General features: G+C 37.2%; 1 protein-coding gene across 5 annotated transcripts in view; it reads right to left on the bottom strand.

The window, feature by feature from the left end:
• COL14A1 (collagen type XIV alpha 1 chain) overlaps positions 1–21,484 on the bottom strand; it is a 111,341-nt gene that overhangs the window by 64,761 nt on the left and 25,096 nt on the right. For all 5 annotated transcript variants that reach the window (XR_012054263.1, XM_030266617.4, XM_030266616.4 and 2 more), the window contains exons 6-13: positions 13,453–13,608; positions 12,643–12,762; positions 11,121–11,285; positions 10,573–10,734; positions 9,105–9,253; positions 7,537–7,666; positions 3,129–3,274; positions 1,712–1,841 (exon numbers count right to left, since the gene is read on the bottom strand). Coding sequence is in view for 4 of the 5 variants with exons in the window: in XM_030266617.4 (XP_030122477.4) it covers positions 1,712–1,841; positions 3,129–3,274; positions 7,537–7,666; positions 9,105–9,253; positions 10,573–10,734; positions 11,121–11,285; positions 12,643–12,762; positions 13,453–13,608 (1,158 nt within the window). In the remaining variant the exon portion in view is untranslated. The remainder of the gene's footprint in view (positions 1–1,711; positions 1,842–3,128; positions 3,275–7,536; positions 7,667–9,104; positions 9,254–10,572; positions 10,735–11,120; positions 11,286–12,642; positions 12,763–13,452; positions 13,609–21,484) is intronic.

The following is a 21,484-nucleotide window of genomic DNA, read 5'->3' as shown; positions in this document are numbered from 1 at the left end:
TTAAAAAAAAAAAAAGAAACCCCCCCCCCCAAAAAAAAAAAAAAAAAAAAAAAAAAAAAAAACTACCAAAAAAACCCCCCACAAAAAAAGAAAGAAACTTAAATCAGATTCTGGACAGGTAAGACATTACTGTTAAACACCAACAATGTGGGACAGGCAGGATCACCAGGAGCCTTCTCCCTCCCAGATTGCCCCACTGCCTGATTCATCAAAGCCTGCTAGCAGAGGGTTTCTTTGAATAGCTGCATATGACAGAATCCATCTTCTTTCAGTCCTATAGACCAGAGATGGCTGCATTGTGTCATCCTAAAAAGAAATGAAGGTAGCAGACAAGTGAGGATTTCTTTTTTATTCTGGTCTAGTAGCAGCAGTAGTGATGATACTAACATATGCTCCATGCTTCTGTGATCAGACAGTGGTCATGAAAGCTCAGCTTGTGCCAATGTATCTGGAATTTGTATGTGATCTTCCATCCAATGTGTTAGCCAGGTTTAGAGGTCTGCATTCTCCAAGGTTCTCCATATGGTATGAAGTGAATAGAAGCTGGCACAGTGAAAAACTACATAAACTACTGTTTAGAGAAATGAAAATCTGATACTGAGTAGATATTGGCCAAAGGCCAGGGTGGGAGATACAGGCAGGGGGGCTGTGCAAGATGAGTGAAGCATAAAGAGACAGAGAAAGATAGGGCGGGATAAGGAGCAAAAAATGTGATTCTCTTTGTTGGGAATCTTCTACATTCATTTCAAGTTGACAAATATGCCCAAGTTGCAGTAGTTTGCTATTGGAACTTGTCTGTCCACAACTGTCCTCCTAGAGGAGACCCAGCAAACACCATTCCTAGAGCTTCCTCCACTATTGCTTGCTGACCTTACAAGGAATTGCTCTGGAGTTTATCTTTCCTAGCATTTGCATGCCTGAACTGCTCTTACTTATTAAATGCAAGTCACTTTCACCCTGACTGGGTTACTCATGCCAGGAGGACAAAATAAGAGGATTCACTCACTCCCCTGCTGGGAGCAATAGAGATGTCACTGAATGCAGTCCCAGAAATGTCCCAGAAGCACAGCTGCTTATTTTCAATTCCTTTGTCTTCCAAAGGCTGGAGCTATTTAGAGAGTTGACATATAGTCTGTGTAGCTTGCAGAGGACAGAATTTAGCTGGCAAAATTCTTGCTGCTTATTAGAAACACACCATCTATCATGAGTGCACAGGCGCTTTCCAACCCTCTATTTACCAGATGTTAGGCAGCAGGGGTTGGACAGAAATCTTCTCTTTGCTTCTTTTCTGTCTGTACTACTACGGAGCCAGAAGAATGACTTTCTCCATATGAGCAGGCTCACACACACACCTGGTTTTTTAGCTAGAGAAGGCTAAACAGAGCATGTTTCTGTTTTCACCATGAAGGTCTACGTGGTGACCTTCATTCATCTTCAGCATGTTCAGAAAAATCAGGAATTTAACCAAGATCAATGGGGACATCCATAGGACCACTACCAATGAGAGAGACAAGTTCACAATCCTGTTGCAAAAACAAGCTCGTTTGTAGAAATCTTCAGTCCCTGTAAATTGAGTATCCACAGTGAGAAACTTACATAAAGAGCTTGCCCAAGTGTTCAAATCAAATAATTAAATGTTTGCTCTAATATGTGCAAAGACCATTCTGAGGTTTTGTTATCACTGAAGTGAATATAGATTTGAGCTACCTACATGTAGTTTCTTGTCCTGTGAGAGGATCACTAGCTTCTTCTCCAAACATGGCATAAACTGTGACTGTATATTCTGTATTTGGCAATAGTCCATCCAGTAGCAGGTCTGTTGAGGTCTCCCCAATTTTTATCTAAAAACACCATGAATCAAAAAAGATACATTATTTCTGAATTAGTTTATAATGAGGAATAATACCAGTCAAAAACTTGAAATTAGTTATATGATCAAATTTTCTACTGAGCATTTGTCTGACACTGCTTGCAGTGCCTGGCCAAAGGTTTTGGGATTTTGCACAATAATTAAAAGATTAAAGCTTTCAAAAAGGCATAAGCCAACACAGGTAAAAGGACTTTAAAATGACTAACCACATTAGTGATGATAAAATATGCCTCTCCAGAATGAGAAGCTACTAAGGCCTTTTCCCATCTACTTTTTCTTATTCCCACTCCCATCTACACTTTGGTTCATCTTCCGTCACAAATCTGAAAATCACGTGAACTCATTTAAGAAGTTGATTCCTATGCACACTGAGGCTCAGATTTGTTGTTATTTGTACCATTTTCCTTTTTCACCTATTTGTGGAATAATATACCCACATTAACGTGGACTGTACTTAATTCTTTGGGGTAAAGCTCAGTCCTCCAGAAGCAGCCAGTTCTCAGGGAGGCCCCACTTTTAACAGAATGATGTGCTCACAGCCACTGCTTTGGCAGTGAGCACAAGTCTGTGCTGGCTTTCAGCAGCTTCATGGCCCTTCACAAGCTCACATGCCTCTGCATGCTTTATAGTGTTCTTGCTTGAACACAGATACTGTCCATAACCTTAATTATACATATAGAAACTTGAGGGTAGAAATTTTTAAATCCTAGACCAGAAGTTCCATTGGTTTTACCATCTTAGTGACAGAACACTAGACTTTACCTTGTCCCCCTTCTTTTCCTTTGAAAGATAGCCTACTGAAATCACTTTTAACTAAAGATGCTATCTTTACATTTAAAGATAAAAAAAACAAATTACGTTTTTTCTTCAGACCTAAAAGTTTTACTTATATTTAAAGCCTCTGATAAGAGCAAAGGCTAAAGTTCATATTCTTCTTATAGCACATTTAGGAGAGATCTTAGTTTTACTTTATTTTTTCAAGTGTTAGTTCTAGATGATGATACAATATCACTTTATACAATATTTCAAAAAATTCAGTTTAATTTGTTGCATTTTTATGACCATTACATAAAAATAACCAACTGGCATTTGCACTTTATTCACAGCCTGTGACACATACAGTACTTAATCAAGTCATGGGAAAAACCCCAAGTATTTGCTGATCACACTGGAGGTTTAAGAACATGTACGAGTTTGTTCTTTAATTTTTTTTTTTTTTTTAATTAACTGCTATTCAAATGAAAGCACGAAACCTCACCTCCTTCTCATCGGCTGCCAATCCTTCTGTGAGGGGAGCGTAGAGGATCATGTACCCTGTGGCACCCAGGACCCCATTCCACCTCACCCTCATGCTGCTCTGGGACACGTCGTACAGCTGCAGATCCGAGGCCATTGGCAAGGCAACTGCAGTGGAACAAGAGACAGACACTTCAATTCTCCCACTTGAACAACCAGCTATTCTTCAAACTGTTTGTTTTACCCCAGGAAACACACAGGAATATAGCTGTCTCCAGGCATGGAAATGCTGTCTGTACCCTACAAATAAGATCTAAGTGGTGCATAAAAGAACTCAGAATCAGAGAAACAAGGAAATGCTAACCCAAATCAATTCCAATGCCAGGGCAGATTTATGCCTCACAAAGCATTTCAGCACAGTGGTTATTAGGAACCAGTAGCAGTTTTAAGGGGGTGGCTCTTTCAGGGAGTAAATCCCAAACCAGAAGGTGGCTGTGACAGGCCCTGGAAAAACCCTGGATAAGCACACTGCACAGAGCAAAATATTTTGGCTGTAAACTTCATTCCACCATCCAGGTCATAACCAGTTGCCTGTTTAAGGCCTGGACTCTCCAATGGCACCAAGGCCTGTATCAGTGGGATTATGCAAATATGTGTATTTCCATTGCAAATCATGGCAAATGCTGTCCTGGTGAGGCAGAGCAAGTTGAGTGAAATTCAAACAATTACTGAGAGATTTACTTGAGGATTTAAGGCACTGATATAGAGCACCAAACTGGGTTTCCAAATGTTTCTTTGCATTTCTGTAACTCTTTAGAGTAGTATTTTGCACTTTCCTGGTTATCCTCACTTTATTCTTCTCACAGAATAACATCCCATGGCTTCTCCACTGCTGGTACACCACTGAAGAATCCCACCAATATATTCAGGCAGAATATGGAGAAAAATTCAGGCATTAATATGGAGAGATATGAAGGAACTTTGACTTCTCCTTTGGAATTTATACGTTGAGAATAGCCCCCAAAATGACTGGAGTGGTCTGAAAGAACAGAAGGCAATTGCTAACTGATACAAAACCTTTCCTATTTGAAATTCTGAAGAATCTGACCTGCACACAAATATTCAGGAACAAATTCTAATTTCAGTCACAGAGGTTCTCTGGGCTCCTTGTCCAGGCAAAAGCTGCACCCTGTCAAGTTGGTATCTCCGAGTAAATCTCTTATATTATGTTCAACAAGCTCTAAAAGAGTTCCAACACAACCATGGCAGCCTCATCCTTTCTTGTTCATTGAAGCTGTTCACTCAGTTTGTCATTCATGTCTGTAAACAGTGGCAAAACTTCAGCCCAGGCTTCTCTTGAGGTTTCTGTTTCCAGATTACTCAACCTACCCCTCCAAACCTTTTTCAACCTACCTCCATCCTGTTCTTGTATTGATTTATATTCCCATGAATTCTCACAATTTCTCTAATTACAGGGAGAAACTACCCATGAACATTTTCAAATGTACTTCAGTCTCCTTGCTCAGAGCTCCACTCACACCTCTGATACCCACAGCAAGAAATTACATGTTGAGATATCCTGAAGCCACTTTGCACCACATTGTCTATTCTTGTTCAAACTGCCCCAGGGTCAAACTGAGAGTATCCATCACCTGTTCTTCCCCTTATTTGGATTCTAAAAACTCTATCGGAAAAGTATCCTCCAACTGTAACTTATGACTTGCATTTTCAGTCTCAACAGAACGGTAGATACTCTGACAATATATATAAAACTTAAAGAGGTGACTGGAAATAAAACATGGTGTTTTCTAGTGGAATTTTCAGCCAAAGGGCTCAGAATCTCAAATACAAATATTGAGTAGATAATGCTGGTTTGCATCTTGGACAGTTACCAGACTATCCTAATATTCAGGTAACATAGGGATAAATTAAACCAACTAAAACCAGCTGGAACAAACTAAACCTGGTAAAACCCATACTTTTAGCAAATTAGTATGTGAATGAATTTCATATTTATTTCAATTTAGAAGTGACTATAAAATCACAAAACTTTCTACTTATTTGTACATTATGCATATATCTGTTTAGATTGCACATACCTGTAAACTATTTTGAATGTTCTATATAAACAAATGCAATTGGTCACTATTTTAATCCATATCTCTCACACAGGCAGGAATGTAAACTACAATTTTCCATAATTCTCCATAATATCACAATAGTAAAAAAAAAAAAAACTTTAAAACTGCAAGTATTTTTAGCATGTAGAGTGATTAACACTTGCACATGTCAGACTATTACTTCCAACACACTATCAAAGACACCTGTATAAAATATTGGATGCTGCATGACCTTGGGGTGTGATCTGATCAAATCTCTGAAAGTAGCAGGGCTGGGCTCTGTCAGAACTTGACTGGGTAACTTCAAAGGAATACCAGTTGCAATACAAAACAGTCATGTTGGCTCAGTATGTGACTGTTCTCTAAGCCTCAATAAATTAAACAGGTCCTAACACTGCCTCATGGAGTATATCATGGCAGGAGATAACATTCTGGGGGACTGAGACTAAAAGAAAAGTCTAAAATAATTTTGTATGATTCTATTTTGTTTTCAGATTGAGAAGATTAGTACTGACATAGAATCAAAGAGCCACTGAGGATGAAAGGCAGCTCTTGAGGTCATCTGGTCTAATTAACTTCCCTGTTCAGTCAGGTTCAGATAAAGCAGATTGCTCAGGACCTTGTCCAGTTGGGCTTGAAATATCTCCAGAGATGCAGACTTCACAACTTCTCTGGACAAATTATTCCAGTATTTGACCATCATTACAATAAAACTATCTCTTCTTCTGTTCAAATTTAATTTAATGTGATTTTAATTTGTGCCCATTGGCTCTTGACCTGCTAATAAGCACCACTGAGAAAAGTCTGGCTTACTCTTCTTCATTTCTTCACATCAGGGATTTTGACACATTGACAAGATCCCCCAAGCCTTCTCTTCTTCAGGCTGAAGAGTCTAGCTGAAAGATGTGCCAAGCCCTTAATCATCTTTACAGCCCTCCACTGAAGTCAGTACAGAAAGTTCACATCTGTCTTGTGTTGGGGGAACCCAGCACAAGACCAGGCATCCAGGTGTGGCCTCATCAGTGCTGAGCAGAAGGCAAGAATCATCAGCTCCCTAAATCTGCTGGCAATCATTTTCTAATGCAATCCAGAAGGCTCTTGGCCTTCTTTGTGACAAAGGTGCTCTGCTGGTTCACAGTCAGTTTATTGTTTACCAGGACCCCCAGGTCCTTCTCTGCAGAACTCCCTTCCAGCTGGGCACCCCTCAGTGTGTAGTGACACATGAGGCTGTCACTCACCAGGGTCAGGACTTCGCACTTCCCTTTCTTGAAATGTGTAAGATTGAACTTGTTTTCTTCTTCACATTGCTTGCCAGATTCAGCTCCAGGTTGGCTTTGGCTTTTTTAAACTTACCTGTGTAAGATCAGACAGCAGCTTTATACTTCTGGGTCATTTGCCTCTTCTTATATACATCACTTATTTCTTTTTGATGTCTGAGTTCCATTACAAGCTTCTTGATTATCCACGTGAGTCTCCAGTCAGCTGGTTACCAACTGGCCAACAGGGACCTTTCCTGAGCTTGTAGGATGTGGTCTCCCCCTCCTCCATTAGTTCTTCCCTGTTTCTATGTATGAGCTGAAGCAGAGAACCTTCTCTTGCTGGCTCCTTGATCACTTGGGTCAGGAAAGTGGTAAAGCACTACAGAAATCCTGTAGATTTCTTGAGCCCTGCTGCTCTGTTCTTTCAGCAGATATCAGCTGAAAGGTATACCACATATGGACTTCTTGTCTCCTAGCCTGACCTATAAAGTTACTCTTTATTTCCATTCCTAATATTTTCATACTTACTAAAAACTCCTGCACTTTGCACACAAATACATAAAACTGTAAATGTATTAAGTCTTACAATATCCCAAGGCATCATTTTACAGATAGAAAATAATTAAATCATTGAGAAAGAAAACAGATTTACCTTGCAATATTTGGTACTGGCAGGAATCACATGCAGGTATTTCAGGTCCCACCTAAATCTCCATTCATCAGATCATCTCCAGCTACAAATCTAGCTTGTGAAACTTGGCTCCATACCCAAAACATAGGAATGTTCTAATTTAGGGTTCAATACAACTGACTTCAATAGTTCAGCCCAGAGATAAAGCCTTTCTCAGTGTTTAAATATCCACAGAGCATTCGGAGTTAGGAGCTTAGCCCAGAATTATTAAAACAAAATTTAATTTAAGACAAACGCACTAAAATAAGATCAATTGAGAAAGACTCCCTTCTCTGTTTATTTCTCATGAAGACTAATGCCTACAGAGTCTGACTAAATGCAGACAGTCAAATCTGCAACAAACCCACTAAGGATACTCACGTGTGGTTTCCGTTCCACGGAGGCCCTCGCTGGCAGCGTTGGAGTAGATAGCAAACACAGCTATCTGGTACTCAGTTAAAGACATCAGGTTTTTCAGAACTGCTGTTGATTCACTTCCATCTACCACGACCTGTTCAAAAGAAAATTTAACTAAATATGCATAAAGCAAACAAACTATATTACCATAACATTAATCAATCCCTTTTTCTGGCAATTTTTACACTGTACTAAAGTTCAGTTCATGCTGCATTTATATATGGTAAAGTGTCTGAAAAAAACAGTAACCATATACATAGTCAAAATGTTTATCTGCTATAAATAACCACTCAGAACAAAGGAAGAGCTTAGCTGAACAAAGTTATGGGATACAATTAAAGGATGTGTATGTGGCACTATAATATAATATAATATAATATAATATAATATAATATAATATAATATAATATAATATAATATAATATAATATAATATAATATAATATAATATAATATAATATAATATAATATAATATAATATAATATAATATAATATAATATAATATAATATAATATAATATAATATAATATAACATAACATAACATAACATAACATAACATAACATAACATAACATAACATAACATAACATAACATAACATAACATAACATAACATAACATAACATAACATAACATAACATAACATAACATAACATAACATAATATAACATAATATAACATAATATAATATAATATAATATAATATAATATAATATAATATAATATAATATAATATAATATAATATAATATAATATAATATAATATAATATAATATAATATAATATAATATAATATAATATAATATAATATAATATAATATAATATAATATAATATAATATAATATAATATAATATAATATAATATATATTCCTTTAGTACTACATGTATACACACACAGAGGGTACTTGAATATCTCATCAATACATATCCCTCCTAAGCTAGTTTTTAGTGCAAAAGGAAACAAAATATAACCTCAGTGAAATCCTTTTGCTCTTCTACACTTCTGTTCAACTTGGTAAGTTGTCACCTGAAGTCAAATGCTTGTTCCACTGTGTTTTTTCCATCTCCAAATCATTGAAGTTCCATGCAAATAAACAATTCCCTCCAAATTTTCAATGACCAATTGTAGATGTTCCAAAATGTACCATCTTCCTTTTATGAATATTTTTTTCTTTGAACTAAAAATGTGGCTTACCATCACCTCCTACCTCTTCTGCTCCTGCAAACTGAGTGGTGCAGGAGGTGTTGATGGAATTGTTTCAAGTAACCGTATGTGCAAGGAAAAATTCAGGCACTTCACCCCATCCCCTGAAAGTGATTATTATTATAACACTTAATTTACTTTAAATTATATGACAGATATGTAGCCTGGCTACTAGCTCATCTTTGTCACCAACCAGTGTGTCCAACCTCCTTTCTGGAGCCCTCATGGGGAATTGCAGGGTGCATTTAAAAGAGGACCACAGGTTTCCTGTCTGGTAAGTTTCCCCTGCCACATTAAAAACTTCTGGGCATCTTTTCCTTCTATTACCTCTTCTGGCTGCCCTCCTCGAGTGGGGTAGTACACCACCCTGTACTTTTCCACTTTGCCTGGTGCATGGGTCCAGCTGACCCTGAAGCCTCTGGCTGTCACCTCCGATGTGACCAAATCCGAAGGAGTCCCAAGAGAAGCAATTGTTCCTAGGTTGGAGACAACACAATTTTTTATTCCCTTCTGCATAATAATTGCTTGGTTTGTTATATTTGCCGAAGCTCTAAATATTCTTCCTCATCAGAAAATCAAATAATTGGCTACTGCACATTTATTTAGGTTCTTTTCAATGGAAACAAGTAATAAAGAATACTGCACAAGGAGTTTGGGACTAAACCTCCCTGGTCTTTCATAAACCTTTATATGAAAAAGACAAAAATACAACACTAAGCCTTCCTGACCTTCTTCCCATCACTATTTCCAGACCATTCTGCTGGGTTTTTTTTCAGGTTACTTTCCTCTCAGTCACAAAAAACATACAAGTACATATACATCTGTGATCGCCTGTGCTCGCCAGCAGGTTGGAAATTGATACTGCCTGTCAGTCTGCTGCAGAGACACAGTGAAAGGTGATCTTCTCTGGCAATCATTTTTCACAAAGATCTCTCATCTATCCATGGTTTTTCCATTTTCTTCTGCTCAAGAGAACCTTCCTCATTGCTATATATTACATATATCTATATATTATATTGAATATCTATTCAATGTATAAAGATATATTATATTCCATATATCCATATAAATTATGAGAGAGAGAGAGAATAACTCAGCAGTTCTGTGCTATTAAGGAATCACAAACCAATAAACAGAAATAAAATCCACTGAAACCTTTTGGAAAGAAAAGCCTCAGGTAGAACTGTATTTCTGGCAAATTGCAACATTTTTCCATCACCATTTCTTTTCTTCAGAAAAGCCAAAATAATTGTAATCAGAGGAGGCTTTTTCATATAAGAACAATTTTCTTTCTTGCCATAATTTCTTGTGAACCAAAATGTATTATTTGTGTATTAAATAAAAGGAAAAAATCCATCAAGAGGAGGGACAAAGTAATCTAAATAGCTGAAACTCCTGAGTACTTAAAGACAGTAAAAACATTAAGTTAGGGGATGGAAAGCACAGCACGAACATAGCAATTCCATGTGCAACTGTTAAACTAATTAATCCTCAAAACTCTGTATTACAAAAATGTTTCCTTACCCGCCACTTGGAAATAGTTACAGCAGAATGAATGTACTTTTTTTTTTTTTACTACCAAATACCATAATATTTACCTCTACTAAAAGCAAAGAACAAAAGACCAGAGATATCTAAGCAAGAATAAAACATAGCTAGGAAAACAACTTCCCTGACAGTGGAAGCAAAAGAATATACAGCATGAGTCTAGTGCCAGAAGCCAGCCCTGAACTGAAGGTACTTAATTTGTAGCTCTAGTTCATCATAAGTTACATTAAATTTTGTTTCTGTTCACCTTTGATTTCCTTTTCCTGCTCCTCTACTCGTGAGCACACGGTTCTGGTAAGACCTTCCACGATGGTATGCATGAAGTTAAAGTCAGCCACGTTGTAGACATGTGTGCTGTCAGGCTCAGAGGCAATCTCTTTCAGTTCATTTATATCTGCATTCTTTACACCTTTTATTAAAAGGAAAATAAAATATTTGCAGTGAAAAATAAAAAAATCTTATATACAGAGGGATTTATAAAACATTACTAATATAAAATTCTATTTGTTCTAATGACCAACTACAAATTGCTGTTTTTAAGCTGTCAATGCAAGATGTTAATTTCCGCCAGTGTAAGTGGCATCTTTTCAGCTGTCTCATGAAAATGGGGCATCCATGTATACTGCTAAATTCCAGTTATAACAATGTTATAAGCAATGCTTATAAAAGATACAAATTAATGATGATACTTATTGCATACAGGCAGAAAAGAACACTTCCTTAGTGCAGCCAGCAAGAGATACAAATACACCAGAGTACAGTGGGACATGTACATGGATATGGCAGAATACACACCAATAGCAAACAGCTCTATGCCAGCATCTCGTAGGTTTTTAGCAGGAGGGATAACATCATCCTGGGACTTCCCATCAGTAATCAGTATCCCGATTTTAGATACTCCAGGTCTTGCACCTGCTTCAGGCTTAAAGCTGTTTTCCAAAATGTAAGTTAAGGCAAGACCTAAAAAAGAAAACATTTTAAAAGACTTTGACAGATGAAAACATTAGTTTTGCCAATATCACAGTGTTTGTTTTTCTACTCAATGTAAAAATTCTAATGAAGAATAAGCATAAAAAGAACTGATTTTCTGAAAAATTAAATTCCAACAGCAGCCTAACCTACAGAGAAGCTGAAATTTATTTTTAGCAATGTTTTGAACAATCAATATATTTTAAACTGGCGATGAAAATCTAAATTGCTATTTCTGCAAATATGTCATTTTTTTTCCTTATTCTACCAAGTTTTACAAATTTCAAACAGGAAGTTACCTCTCCTACCTATATTGTTTATATGGAAGCACATGCTCTGGATAGCTTAGTAAATCCTCATGCTATGGACAATCTTACTTTTGTTTATTTTTTTTTTCCAATTTACAACCCCAAAAAACCCACTTTATTTACTCCTAGAGAAATTCTGATTTTAATAAATGCTAATTATTTAAAAGGAATGAAGGATAACTCCAGGACAAACTTATACATCACAATGAGATCTTATCTGAAAACTCTTAAATCTCACACAGCTGACATTTCTAACTCATTTTCATCTAACATCCATATAAAATAATTATGACAATTTACTACTTCCTACCACCCAGTAATCTCACTTCTAGAATCATACTAGAGTTTTCTGTCCTCTGTTCCACTGCAATCACTTCTACCAAAATAAAGACTGTTGATTATTGTTTCTCCGGTTCCTTACCGTTCAGACAAAAAAAAAAAAAAAAAAAAAAAAGACAGTAATTTACTTAAAGCCATGTCTGGCTCTTTGGGTATATCATTCCAACATTACTAACTGTTGCTTTGATGACACTGGAATTGTATTCAGAGACTGTATTTTTCCCAGATTGTCAGGCATCCCCCCTTTATCCATCACTAAGCGTCTCTGAGGCTTCAGCGCTTTAACTACTAAAAGGTCAATGGAAATCTAAAAGCCCTGTGTGGTTATTTGTAAAGTTAGTATTACCAGTTGTCATATATTGAAACAACATTCTTTCCTTCTCCAGAATAAAGCTCTATGCATGAATATTATAAATGGATTTAGCATTTTCTTCTCAGCAGGTAAAAGATTTTACTTCCAGGATAGAGAGTTAGGAAACTTTGTTTTATGACACCCTGTCCTGACTCCCAGTGAAGTCACTGGACAAGCGCTTCAGAACAGATTTAACTGACACTATGGATTTAACTGACACAATGGATAAAGCCATTGGCAAGCTGCAAAACCCCCGTCCTTTTTCCCTTCATAGTAAGCATTGACACTTCTTAGGCTGGGCAGCAGAATGTTTTTTAATAAAAGGCAAAAGCCAAAGCATACACAGTACCTGTTAATGTATTCCCCCCCTTATACGGTAGATTCCGGACTGCATCCAGAACAGCATCCTTTGTGCCATAGGCATTCAAGTGCCACTCAATTCGGGGATCACCACTGTACTGTGCAAGACCTAAAGAACCACAAATGAATGTAATCCATCAGAAAATCAAGTGGTTTTTTTTCAAGTATATAGATTTTATGAACTTGGTTTCCAGTACCTTACCAATTAGCTTACTGCAAGTAGGTTTACTACCATACTAGAAAAACTGCATTGGTTGACAACAACAAGTAGCATGAAGTTGTTCTGGGTGACAACTTCTCAATTAACTTTCAAAGCCTTTTACTCAAGGGCTAATTAAATGAAAAGCAAAGAAATACAAAACTTTTTTATTAACATTGCAAAAATTCTTTTAAAGAACAATTTTACTTAATGTACTTTTGAACATTAGCAGATAAGAAATATAACATTTCAGCCAGTTTATAGCACAGGAAAAGTCATCCATTGGCTGGCACATTCTGCCAGCAAAAATTAAATTGTAAGTGTTTGAGGCTAATGCTGACTGAAGTCAGTAAGACTGTTTCCACTGTTTTTATTTTTCCACTGACATTGCATGAGAGTTAAGTAAGTTAAGGGTCACAGTAAACTGTGAAGAATTAATACTACAAGCATTTCAGCAGCATTACTCAGATGATAGAAGTGCTAGTGCTAGATGAGGATGAATCTTGCACAAAAAGAGCAGCATTAAGCTGTTAACTATCCTGAAGTGGTAACTTCTTTACATTGCTAGAGAAATATTACAAAAAAGGGGCAGCACCTTACCTACTCTTGTTTTCTCAGATCCCACATTGAAAGCAGAAACCAGGTTTTCCAGGAACAGTCGAACGAGCCTGAAATTGAATCTGCCAATACTCCAAGAACCATCTACTAGTATCACAATATCTGCAATTGCTGGAGTTTTACAGGTAAACAGGCTTCCTGTAAATCATTAAAATTAAATCAATATTATTCATTCAACAATAAAATTGTAATCCAAGAAATATATGCTTTCCTGCTCCCACCAAGATTGGTAATTAAAGCTTTCTTCCATAGAGAAAAACAAAATGACTAAACCTCTCTCTTCTAATTTCAGTTATAGAATAGTCTGGCTATTATCTACTTCAGTTCTTTCATTAAAGTGTTCAAAATTAGTTTTGGGAGGCTTATGGAAAGAAACCCTCCTTCTAAAAATACTTGAGAGAGAAAAAATTAACTGCCATATAGCACAACCAAACCAAGAGTTCATTTTCATTCCCAAAGCACATACACAATTTCAGTCCCCATACACAGTGCATCACACATAGCCTTAGGCCCAGACAATGCAGAGAGAGCTACCTAGAGATGCAGACATATAAAACAATTATCAAGGCCCTTTTCACAGTCAATAGAGAAAGCCAAGTGTATCTATACATCTCAAAAGCCCTATAGAAAACCACTAGGCACCACAGTAGATTTGAAAATCCAGAAGTGAATCTCATTTCTGCTCCTGGGAGTAGAGCAAAACTGAAGGCCAATTGAAAATGCTGCATCAAACCTAAGTAGGAGGAACTCAATACAGGAGAGGTAAAATGCAAAGACCTCAGATTCTAATTCACAGTCTCTATGAGAACAGGCATGAGAATGAAACCTTAGTCTTAAGATCTAATGAGAATTAGCATTAGTACATATTAATGATCTCTAAGGCTTAACTAACCAGTGGGAAAATCAAAGGAAGGGAAGTAGAGATTAGACACAAATTGTACTATGAGCCAACTGAGAAGCTAAACAGAACTGCCACATTCAGTTTCAGAAAATGCCAGGAAGAGAAATAAGGGAATGGAAAAGATTTCCAGAACCTCAGACAAAATTGCCATATTCCACAGAAGTGGACGTGTGACTGTAAAATTAAAGCTGCTGTAACAGTGGACTCATAGGGAGGGAAACAAAAGAACAGTGTTACACAGGTATAAGAAATGAGAGCTTCTGTTTGAAGTACAAAAATACAAACTCCACACCAGGTTTGCTATAGAATAAGGAGGGAAGTAGGAAAGACAAAGCAAAGCAGGTTTAATAGAACAGATATGATGCATCACAAACCATTTAGGGATGAAAATCATGACCCTCAATACAGTAAAAAACGAACACAGATTAGTGAATTAAGCTGCAGCCCAGTTTTTATCATCATTTTTGTCAGGATCCACTGTATAAGTTAGTTCACAAAGAACACTGACAGTTCAACATGGAGCTAACAGGAATCACCAAGTACGCTGCCAGAAATAAACTGATTTGGGCAGGCATGTTCAGCAAATAAAAGAAGTAAGCCAGTGAGAAATTATCTAAAAGGTGTTTACATTAGCTCCCAAGAAATTCTCCTGATACACAGAGAAAATAAAACACATGGTTAGCAATTTTAAACTTTCACAACATATTATTAATGACAATCTTTTCATGAAATACAAAACTATAATCTCACAGGCAAAACCAATCTGATGTGCAGAAGGAGTTCCATTGGTAATAATTAAGGATTAGATTCATACTGTAGTCTAAATCCACTGAGCATTAAACCAAATCCATAAAGTTACAGTTAATGTCTTAAACGTGTACTACAAATATTTTTAGAAGAACAGGGAACATTTTCTACGTGCAGCTAGCAGTGCAAAATAAGTTCTAAACACATGACAAAAATTCCACTTACAACGATGCCAAAGCAAATATTTTATTTTAGCTTTTACAGTACAAGACAACACTATTTGAATTGGCAACACATTTTAATGTATTGACACTGAGGGACATTTAGTAAGCATCACAAAAATGATCTTAAATTGGAATATAAATCCAAAAGAAGTCCAAATCTTTATGTCACTGAAGTCAACAGAAAAACTTCCCTTGATTTCAGTGGGACTGGAATCTATTTTGTGATTTAATATGAATCTACTAGTCATGGCAAAATTAATGTTTTAAATATCTTTGCCAAAGAAACTTCCTGTTCATCGGTCTGCATTGCATGCAGTATTTTTCTTCCATTAACACACAGTTCAATTGTGCCATTCTCACACTGGCCATATTAGCATCACAAGCTTCAAAAGAGCTACTGGCAAAGGAAAATGTTACTCAACACCAGTAAGAATGACAGCACAGGACCCCTGATTCACATCCAAGCAGCTGTACAATAGCACAGATGTACCTTTCAGTGCTATCCCAGCAGTTTAATCATACAGCCAAATGAGGATATAACAAGATTTGTGCAGTTGTATTTTTTTTCTCTACTTCTCAAATCTTGTGCTGAGTATGAAACCCAGTTATTACCCTTGGTAATATTTCATGTAATTTCATATAAACAAGTTTTGCCTATAAAGCTTCTTTAATCCTGTAGTGATGGCTTTGTAGTGAAAGATTTTTTCAGTTTTAGTAAATCCATTCAGTGAAGGAAAATCCAAAGCATAAAGAAAACAATAACCATGTTCCTTTCAATATTTTATTTCCACATCATCAGATCAATGCAAATAGTATAATCCAATTGTTTTTGTTAAAGAGACTTGTATGGTTAGATCCAAGATTGTACTGCAAGGTCAGAGTGTGAAAATTTGTTTCGTTCTTCGTAGGTAGGAGATACTTGTTGCATCTTTTCTGCATAAAACATTTAGGTTTTGTTACTTCTGTACACCCACTATTTGCTTATGTTTTCTCCTTGTTGTACTTAATAGAATTGTAGAAAGTTCCCTAAAAGGGAATAAACAACAGTGAGATATTAAACAGAATAATGCGGTGATAGAATCTTTAAAACCTGATAGGAACACAAACACCATTACATCCTACGTAATAAAGCTAGCCTAAAAGACATAGTATGTAGCAAATAATTTCTGCAACCCACGTGCTTAGCCAGTTTCCATTGCCAGTTCTTGCAAATGTCTTTTTCAATAATCTTTCCATAGGGTTTGAGGGTAATTTTGCACATTTCAAGTACATACACAACTTTAACAGGCAATTTTCCCAACAACTTTTCTTAAAGGAGGATAACAGCATATCATTCCATAGAATAAAGCTCTCAACACTCTGTGTTTTAGTCTACTACAAGGTTCAATAGTGTGATCAGGGCGATAGTGTGCTTATTTCTCTTTTATTCGGCCATCAAGAAAAGTGTAGTGAGAGAGAAGGTTCCACTTCCCTCTGAGTTATACTATACTCACCAGTTTCAAAAGTAGGACAGTAGGGAAGAGATCAGTTACCAAATTTTATATCATGTTTCCTAGCATCATATAGAAACCATAATTCTGATTCAAGTGCTGCATTCTACAACAAACAATAACTGTGATCTTTAGGTAAGCAAAAATAACAGAATTGCACAAATTTTAAAGACAGAACACCAACCTGTATATTTTGCAACAGCAACTGTCTTCAGTTGCTTCTCTTACAATTGGAGGAGAATTTTTATGGGGGAGAAAGTAAAATATTAATGCACTTTCTGTAACAAATTTACAATCTTCCTAGCACTACTTGGCAGAAGGAATTTGCCAGAAAGTTGAGGAGGAAGGGACTCTGCTCATTTCTGCTTTTCATAGAAGGGCACAGGATCAAAATTTCACCTTCAAAGGCACCAACATACAGCGAAGGGCTACCAACAATGTTTTAGAGTGTGTATTTGCACAAAAGCGGGATCAGTACCACCAAAAATCAAATCACCATGAAGAATTTTGGTTCCTTGGTTTCAGGGAAATTTTTCAAAGAGCTTTGCATTGAAAGAGCTTTTCATCTGCCATATGAAGTTTTCTGATTTTGATTCCTCAAGCCCCCAGACGCTGAAGGTGATTTGCTGACACTTCCAATATGCAAGTGTCACACGACTCTGAAAACCATGCCAAAACTGTCTGAGAGTGAAGCCAGTGATAGCAATGCGGAAAGAAAGATCCAGATAGAATTTTCTGGGATAGAGGGAGTGTTATTGGAGCCTGCAAAACAGGACCCTTGAGTCATCCCACTGAAGGGAATGGAGTGTAGAAAGAGACCAGAGAGAAGCTCTGACAGTGTGGGGGCTGCACAGAGCACAGAGGCTTGACAAGCTCCTGGAAGCGCTGACCACCTCTCCAGGGCTGCGTTCCCTACCTGCGGCTATTCTTTCACACACGTGTTGTGAGCAATGGTAAAAACAGAAGTTCAACCAAAAAACCTGCAAGCCTTACTCACATAGAAATACAAAACTATAATTTTTCATCTAGAGAAGGGTATTTTGACTCCTGGAGTTAATACTACTATTTTTTGAAAATTCTTTGAAAGGCAAGGGGAGAAGCTGCAAATACAAGCACTGTCACATGGGAGGACTCAATGCTTTAGACAAACCAGTTCAATTTGCATGCAGTTATGATATGTTTTACAGAAACACATTTGATATTTTGCCTCTCCTTGGTATGAAACTCTGTTCTCATTTTCAAGAGCCAAAACACACACTTCTTCTGCTAGAAGTTAAGACTATAATTCTTTCTGAGTCCGCAATATGTCGTTTCCTTTCTTACTCCCTGTCACAGCGGAAAGTCAAATAATATACGTGGAAGGAGAGGAAGAAAGTTCAAGTAGAGGTGAATAATAATAATACGGTATGAATAGAAGACTCGTTCATGGGGTAACAAAGCACAAAAGCAAGAAGCTTGATGCCAGCAGTGAGGGAAAAATACCTTGTGAATAAAGCATGAATGACAGAGAACAGCCAGTCCTCCACAGCAATTGACAGCACCAGGCTGAGCAGAAGCACTGCTGAGGACAAGAGCAGTGTAAATCTACATTAGCAAAATGCCACATCTTTTATTAAAAAGGGTTAAAAAAATTAAGGGATGCGAGGCAGTGTCCAGCTTCAAAATTCAGCAACTCACTAGCCTATGCTTCTGACATTGATATTATTGTTCTGTGCTGGTGATATCATCCTTGCACTTGGACCTCAGTTTAACACATCCCATATGTCAGATCTATGGACCAGACAAATGCATATAAACGTAACTGCTGTTCTTTAAACTAGATCCAACCACAGCTTGAATTTGAAGAACTCAAATGTTGGAACATTAGCTTTAACAAGCAGCCCAACAAGTTAGAAGTTTTCCTGGTGCCTAGGAAAAAAAAGGAAAAGCAGCCAGCCCTTTTCCATGTGCCTTATTCCTCTCCAGGAAACTAATATAGCCCAACTGGCAAGCCTACAAATTTGTTATTTGGTGGAGTTGGAATATTAAGATTTACTGAATGTGTTGGGTCTAATCGCATCACATTTGACTATGAATACTGTAGTTTAAAAATTTTCTGCTTCCAAAATACAGCAGTTACTAAATATTATTTATAGCATACCTTCTGAATTTAAGGCCACAAAACTAATCAAAGCACTACTTGATAACACATTAATTCCCTATATATACAGGTGATAATTCTCAAGTGTGAGAAAAGGAAGCATAGAGCCATTTTCTATGCACTTTTCCATACACACTCAATGACAGTTGTACCTCTGCAGTAAGTAGTCATTAGTTTATAAAAACTTCTAGAACTTTCTTTCTAAATCTGAACTTTTTATTTTGAGAGACAAAAAAAGTTACTGTGAAAGTGCTGATGTCTCTTTACAGACCATTGCTGATTGATAGCACTGAAGAACACAATATCTGCAGCAGCTTACCAAACAGCAATGCAAAACACTCCTGGTCTGTGTAGCTAGACAGAAAAATATAGTTTTAAATCCCCCTGAATTTAAATTGAGAGTTTAAAACATTTGTTCTAATTTCTCTTCCAACAGACAGCATGTCAACACAGAACAAAACATGCTGCTGAAGTCTTTCCTGAACCTGAAGCCCAGCCTGGCAATAGACTGTGCCCATTTAGCCACAATTTACTCTGAAGATGATCTTTAATCCTCCTGTAAAGTGCATGAAACCTAAGAAACTCTTCTGCAGATTATTGTGATAACTCTCTACTTTCCTCTCCATTCTGCATCTGAGTGCATGAATGCTTCAAATGAAACGGCTGTCTCAAGGTCTAAATTACTTTGCCAGGCAGAAAACTGTATATTTTCTTAATATGGTCATACTTATCTACCATTCCTATGTAACAAATATGCCAGGATTTAAAAGGCTTATTTCCCCTATTTCTTTAGTAAGGTATGAAATCCCTGACAGTTTTCTTTGGCTGTCTAGAAGACAGTTAATCGGCACTTCAGACAAAAGCGGTACTCAGAAATCCTCAACATTAATTAAAGTGTATATCTAAATCCCTGTAAACCATGATAGAGAACTGGTCTGTGCCTGAGCTTGTAACCCAACAGGTAAAGTAACGGAAAAGAGCCAGCTGAGAGAACAGACTGCATACTTATGAAAGTAGTTAACACAGAAATAATGAAAAATTAGTTGAAACAAACTGCTACAGCACAGTTAATTTATAGCTCAGCATTACAGGTCTAAGTACATATGATATTATGGACACTGCATCTAGAAACAAAAAGGATGGTCTAACACAATTGCTATGCAAAAGGCTTCCAAATTCAAGGCCCTTAATTGACTTCATGCAGTTCTTGAAATAATATTTTCATGATGTAAACAGTATATATGCTTGTATAAATATAAATATGCAGTGATCTTTAGAAGCATTGCTAATTTAGGATATCACGTATCAATGTAGAAAAACTCAGGATGAAATCTGTGCCCTCTTGAATGTAGCAATTCTTCCATTCTCTAGCTAGCAGAGATGTCTGAGTAAATACCTAACTCTGAGAAATCTCAACTCCCAGAATCACAGGGTACTGGAGGAAGAAAGGGACCTCTTGAGTTCAGTCTAACTGCCCTAATCAAAGCAGGGGCAACAACAGCAGATTGCTCTGGGCCATGTCCAGTCAGGTTAAAGAGTCTCCAAGACACCACAAGCTGAGTAACCTCCTTCAGTGTTTTACCGTCCTTATAGCAAAATAATTGTTTATTGGAACACAAGCTGGTGCTGGTGTTCCACAGAAGCTCCTTTGAGTATTCCACAAAGACAGAGTACAAGAATACCGCAGCTCTGGAGAATAATGAGCCAAAGACACATATACCAAACTCAGCAGTCAGAGAAGGAAACAGGACTCCCTCATTACATGCAGAGCAGTATTATCAGTACAGCCAACCAGACAGGTGAGAACACTCCTGAGGCAGAAAATGTGGTCCCCACAGCCAGGTAAGTTCCATTTTAGCTGCAACCTGGCACCTTTTAACCAAGGGACCTATCTCAGCTCTAACACCAGGGCTCACTCGGCACACAGAGCACCAGGAAAAGGGGGCTGACCAGCCCAGAACCAGAATCCTGCATCAACAGACCCAAAATGGATATGCAGACCTCAGACTATGCAGTGAGGGTGGAAATTACCCTGAAATTATCTCTCCTCAGTACAAGCTCATGCTTGCTGTTTAACAACAGAGGAATGATACAGATTATGCAAGACTCTCCTCAAATGGGAAACAGTAAAGAGCAGCCTTGAAAGAGAACTCGTACGGCAGGAAACTAAAACCCAAAAATTGGGTATCTTATAGTTGTACTCAAGACAAGGCCATCTCACGGTCCTTGAAAACAGATACCAAAACTTTAACCTTTCTCTCCCATTTTGCTGACAATAGCATAAAGCAAAGAAGATTCTTCATCAGGATATGCAAATCCATGATGACTTTGCTGATGAATGCATCAATCCTTTATGATTACACATTCCTACAAAAAGTTCTTGGTCTTGCACTTCAGTCTTTAATAATATATCTATACGCTACCACCTCCACAAAGCTTTTTTTGGTTCTTCTTTCAAGGTTGCCACACAAGTTTAAAAAAAGTGGCCCAAAGTTTCAACTTGTTACTACGT

This window comes from Taeniopygia guttata, chromosome 2, assembly GCF_048771995.1.
Source record: "Taeniopygia guttata chromosome 2, bTaeGut7.mat, whole genome shotgun sequence".
NCBI classification, from domain to species: Eukaryota; Metazoa; Chordata; class Aves; order Passeriformes; family Estrildidae; genus Taeniopygia; species Taeniopygia guttata.
Note: the sequence above shows the minus strand (reverse complement) of the source record. Positions and strands in the feature narration are given on the sequence as shown.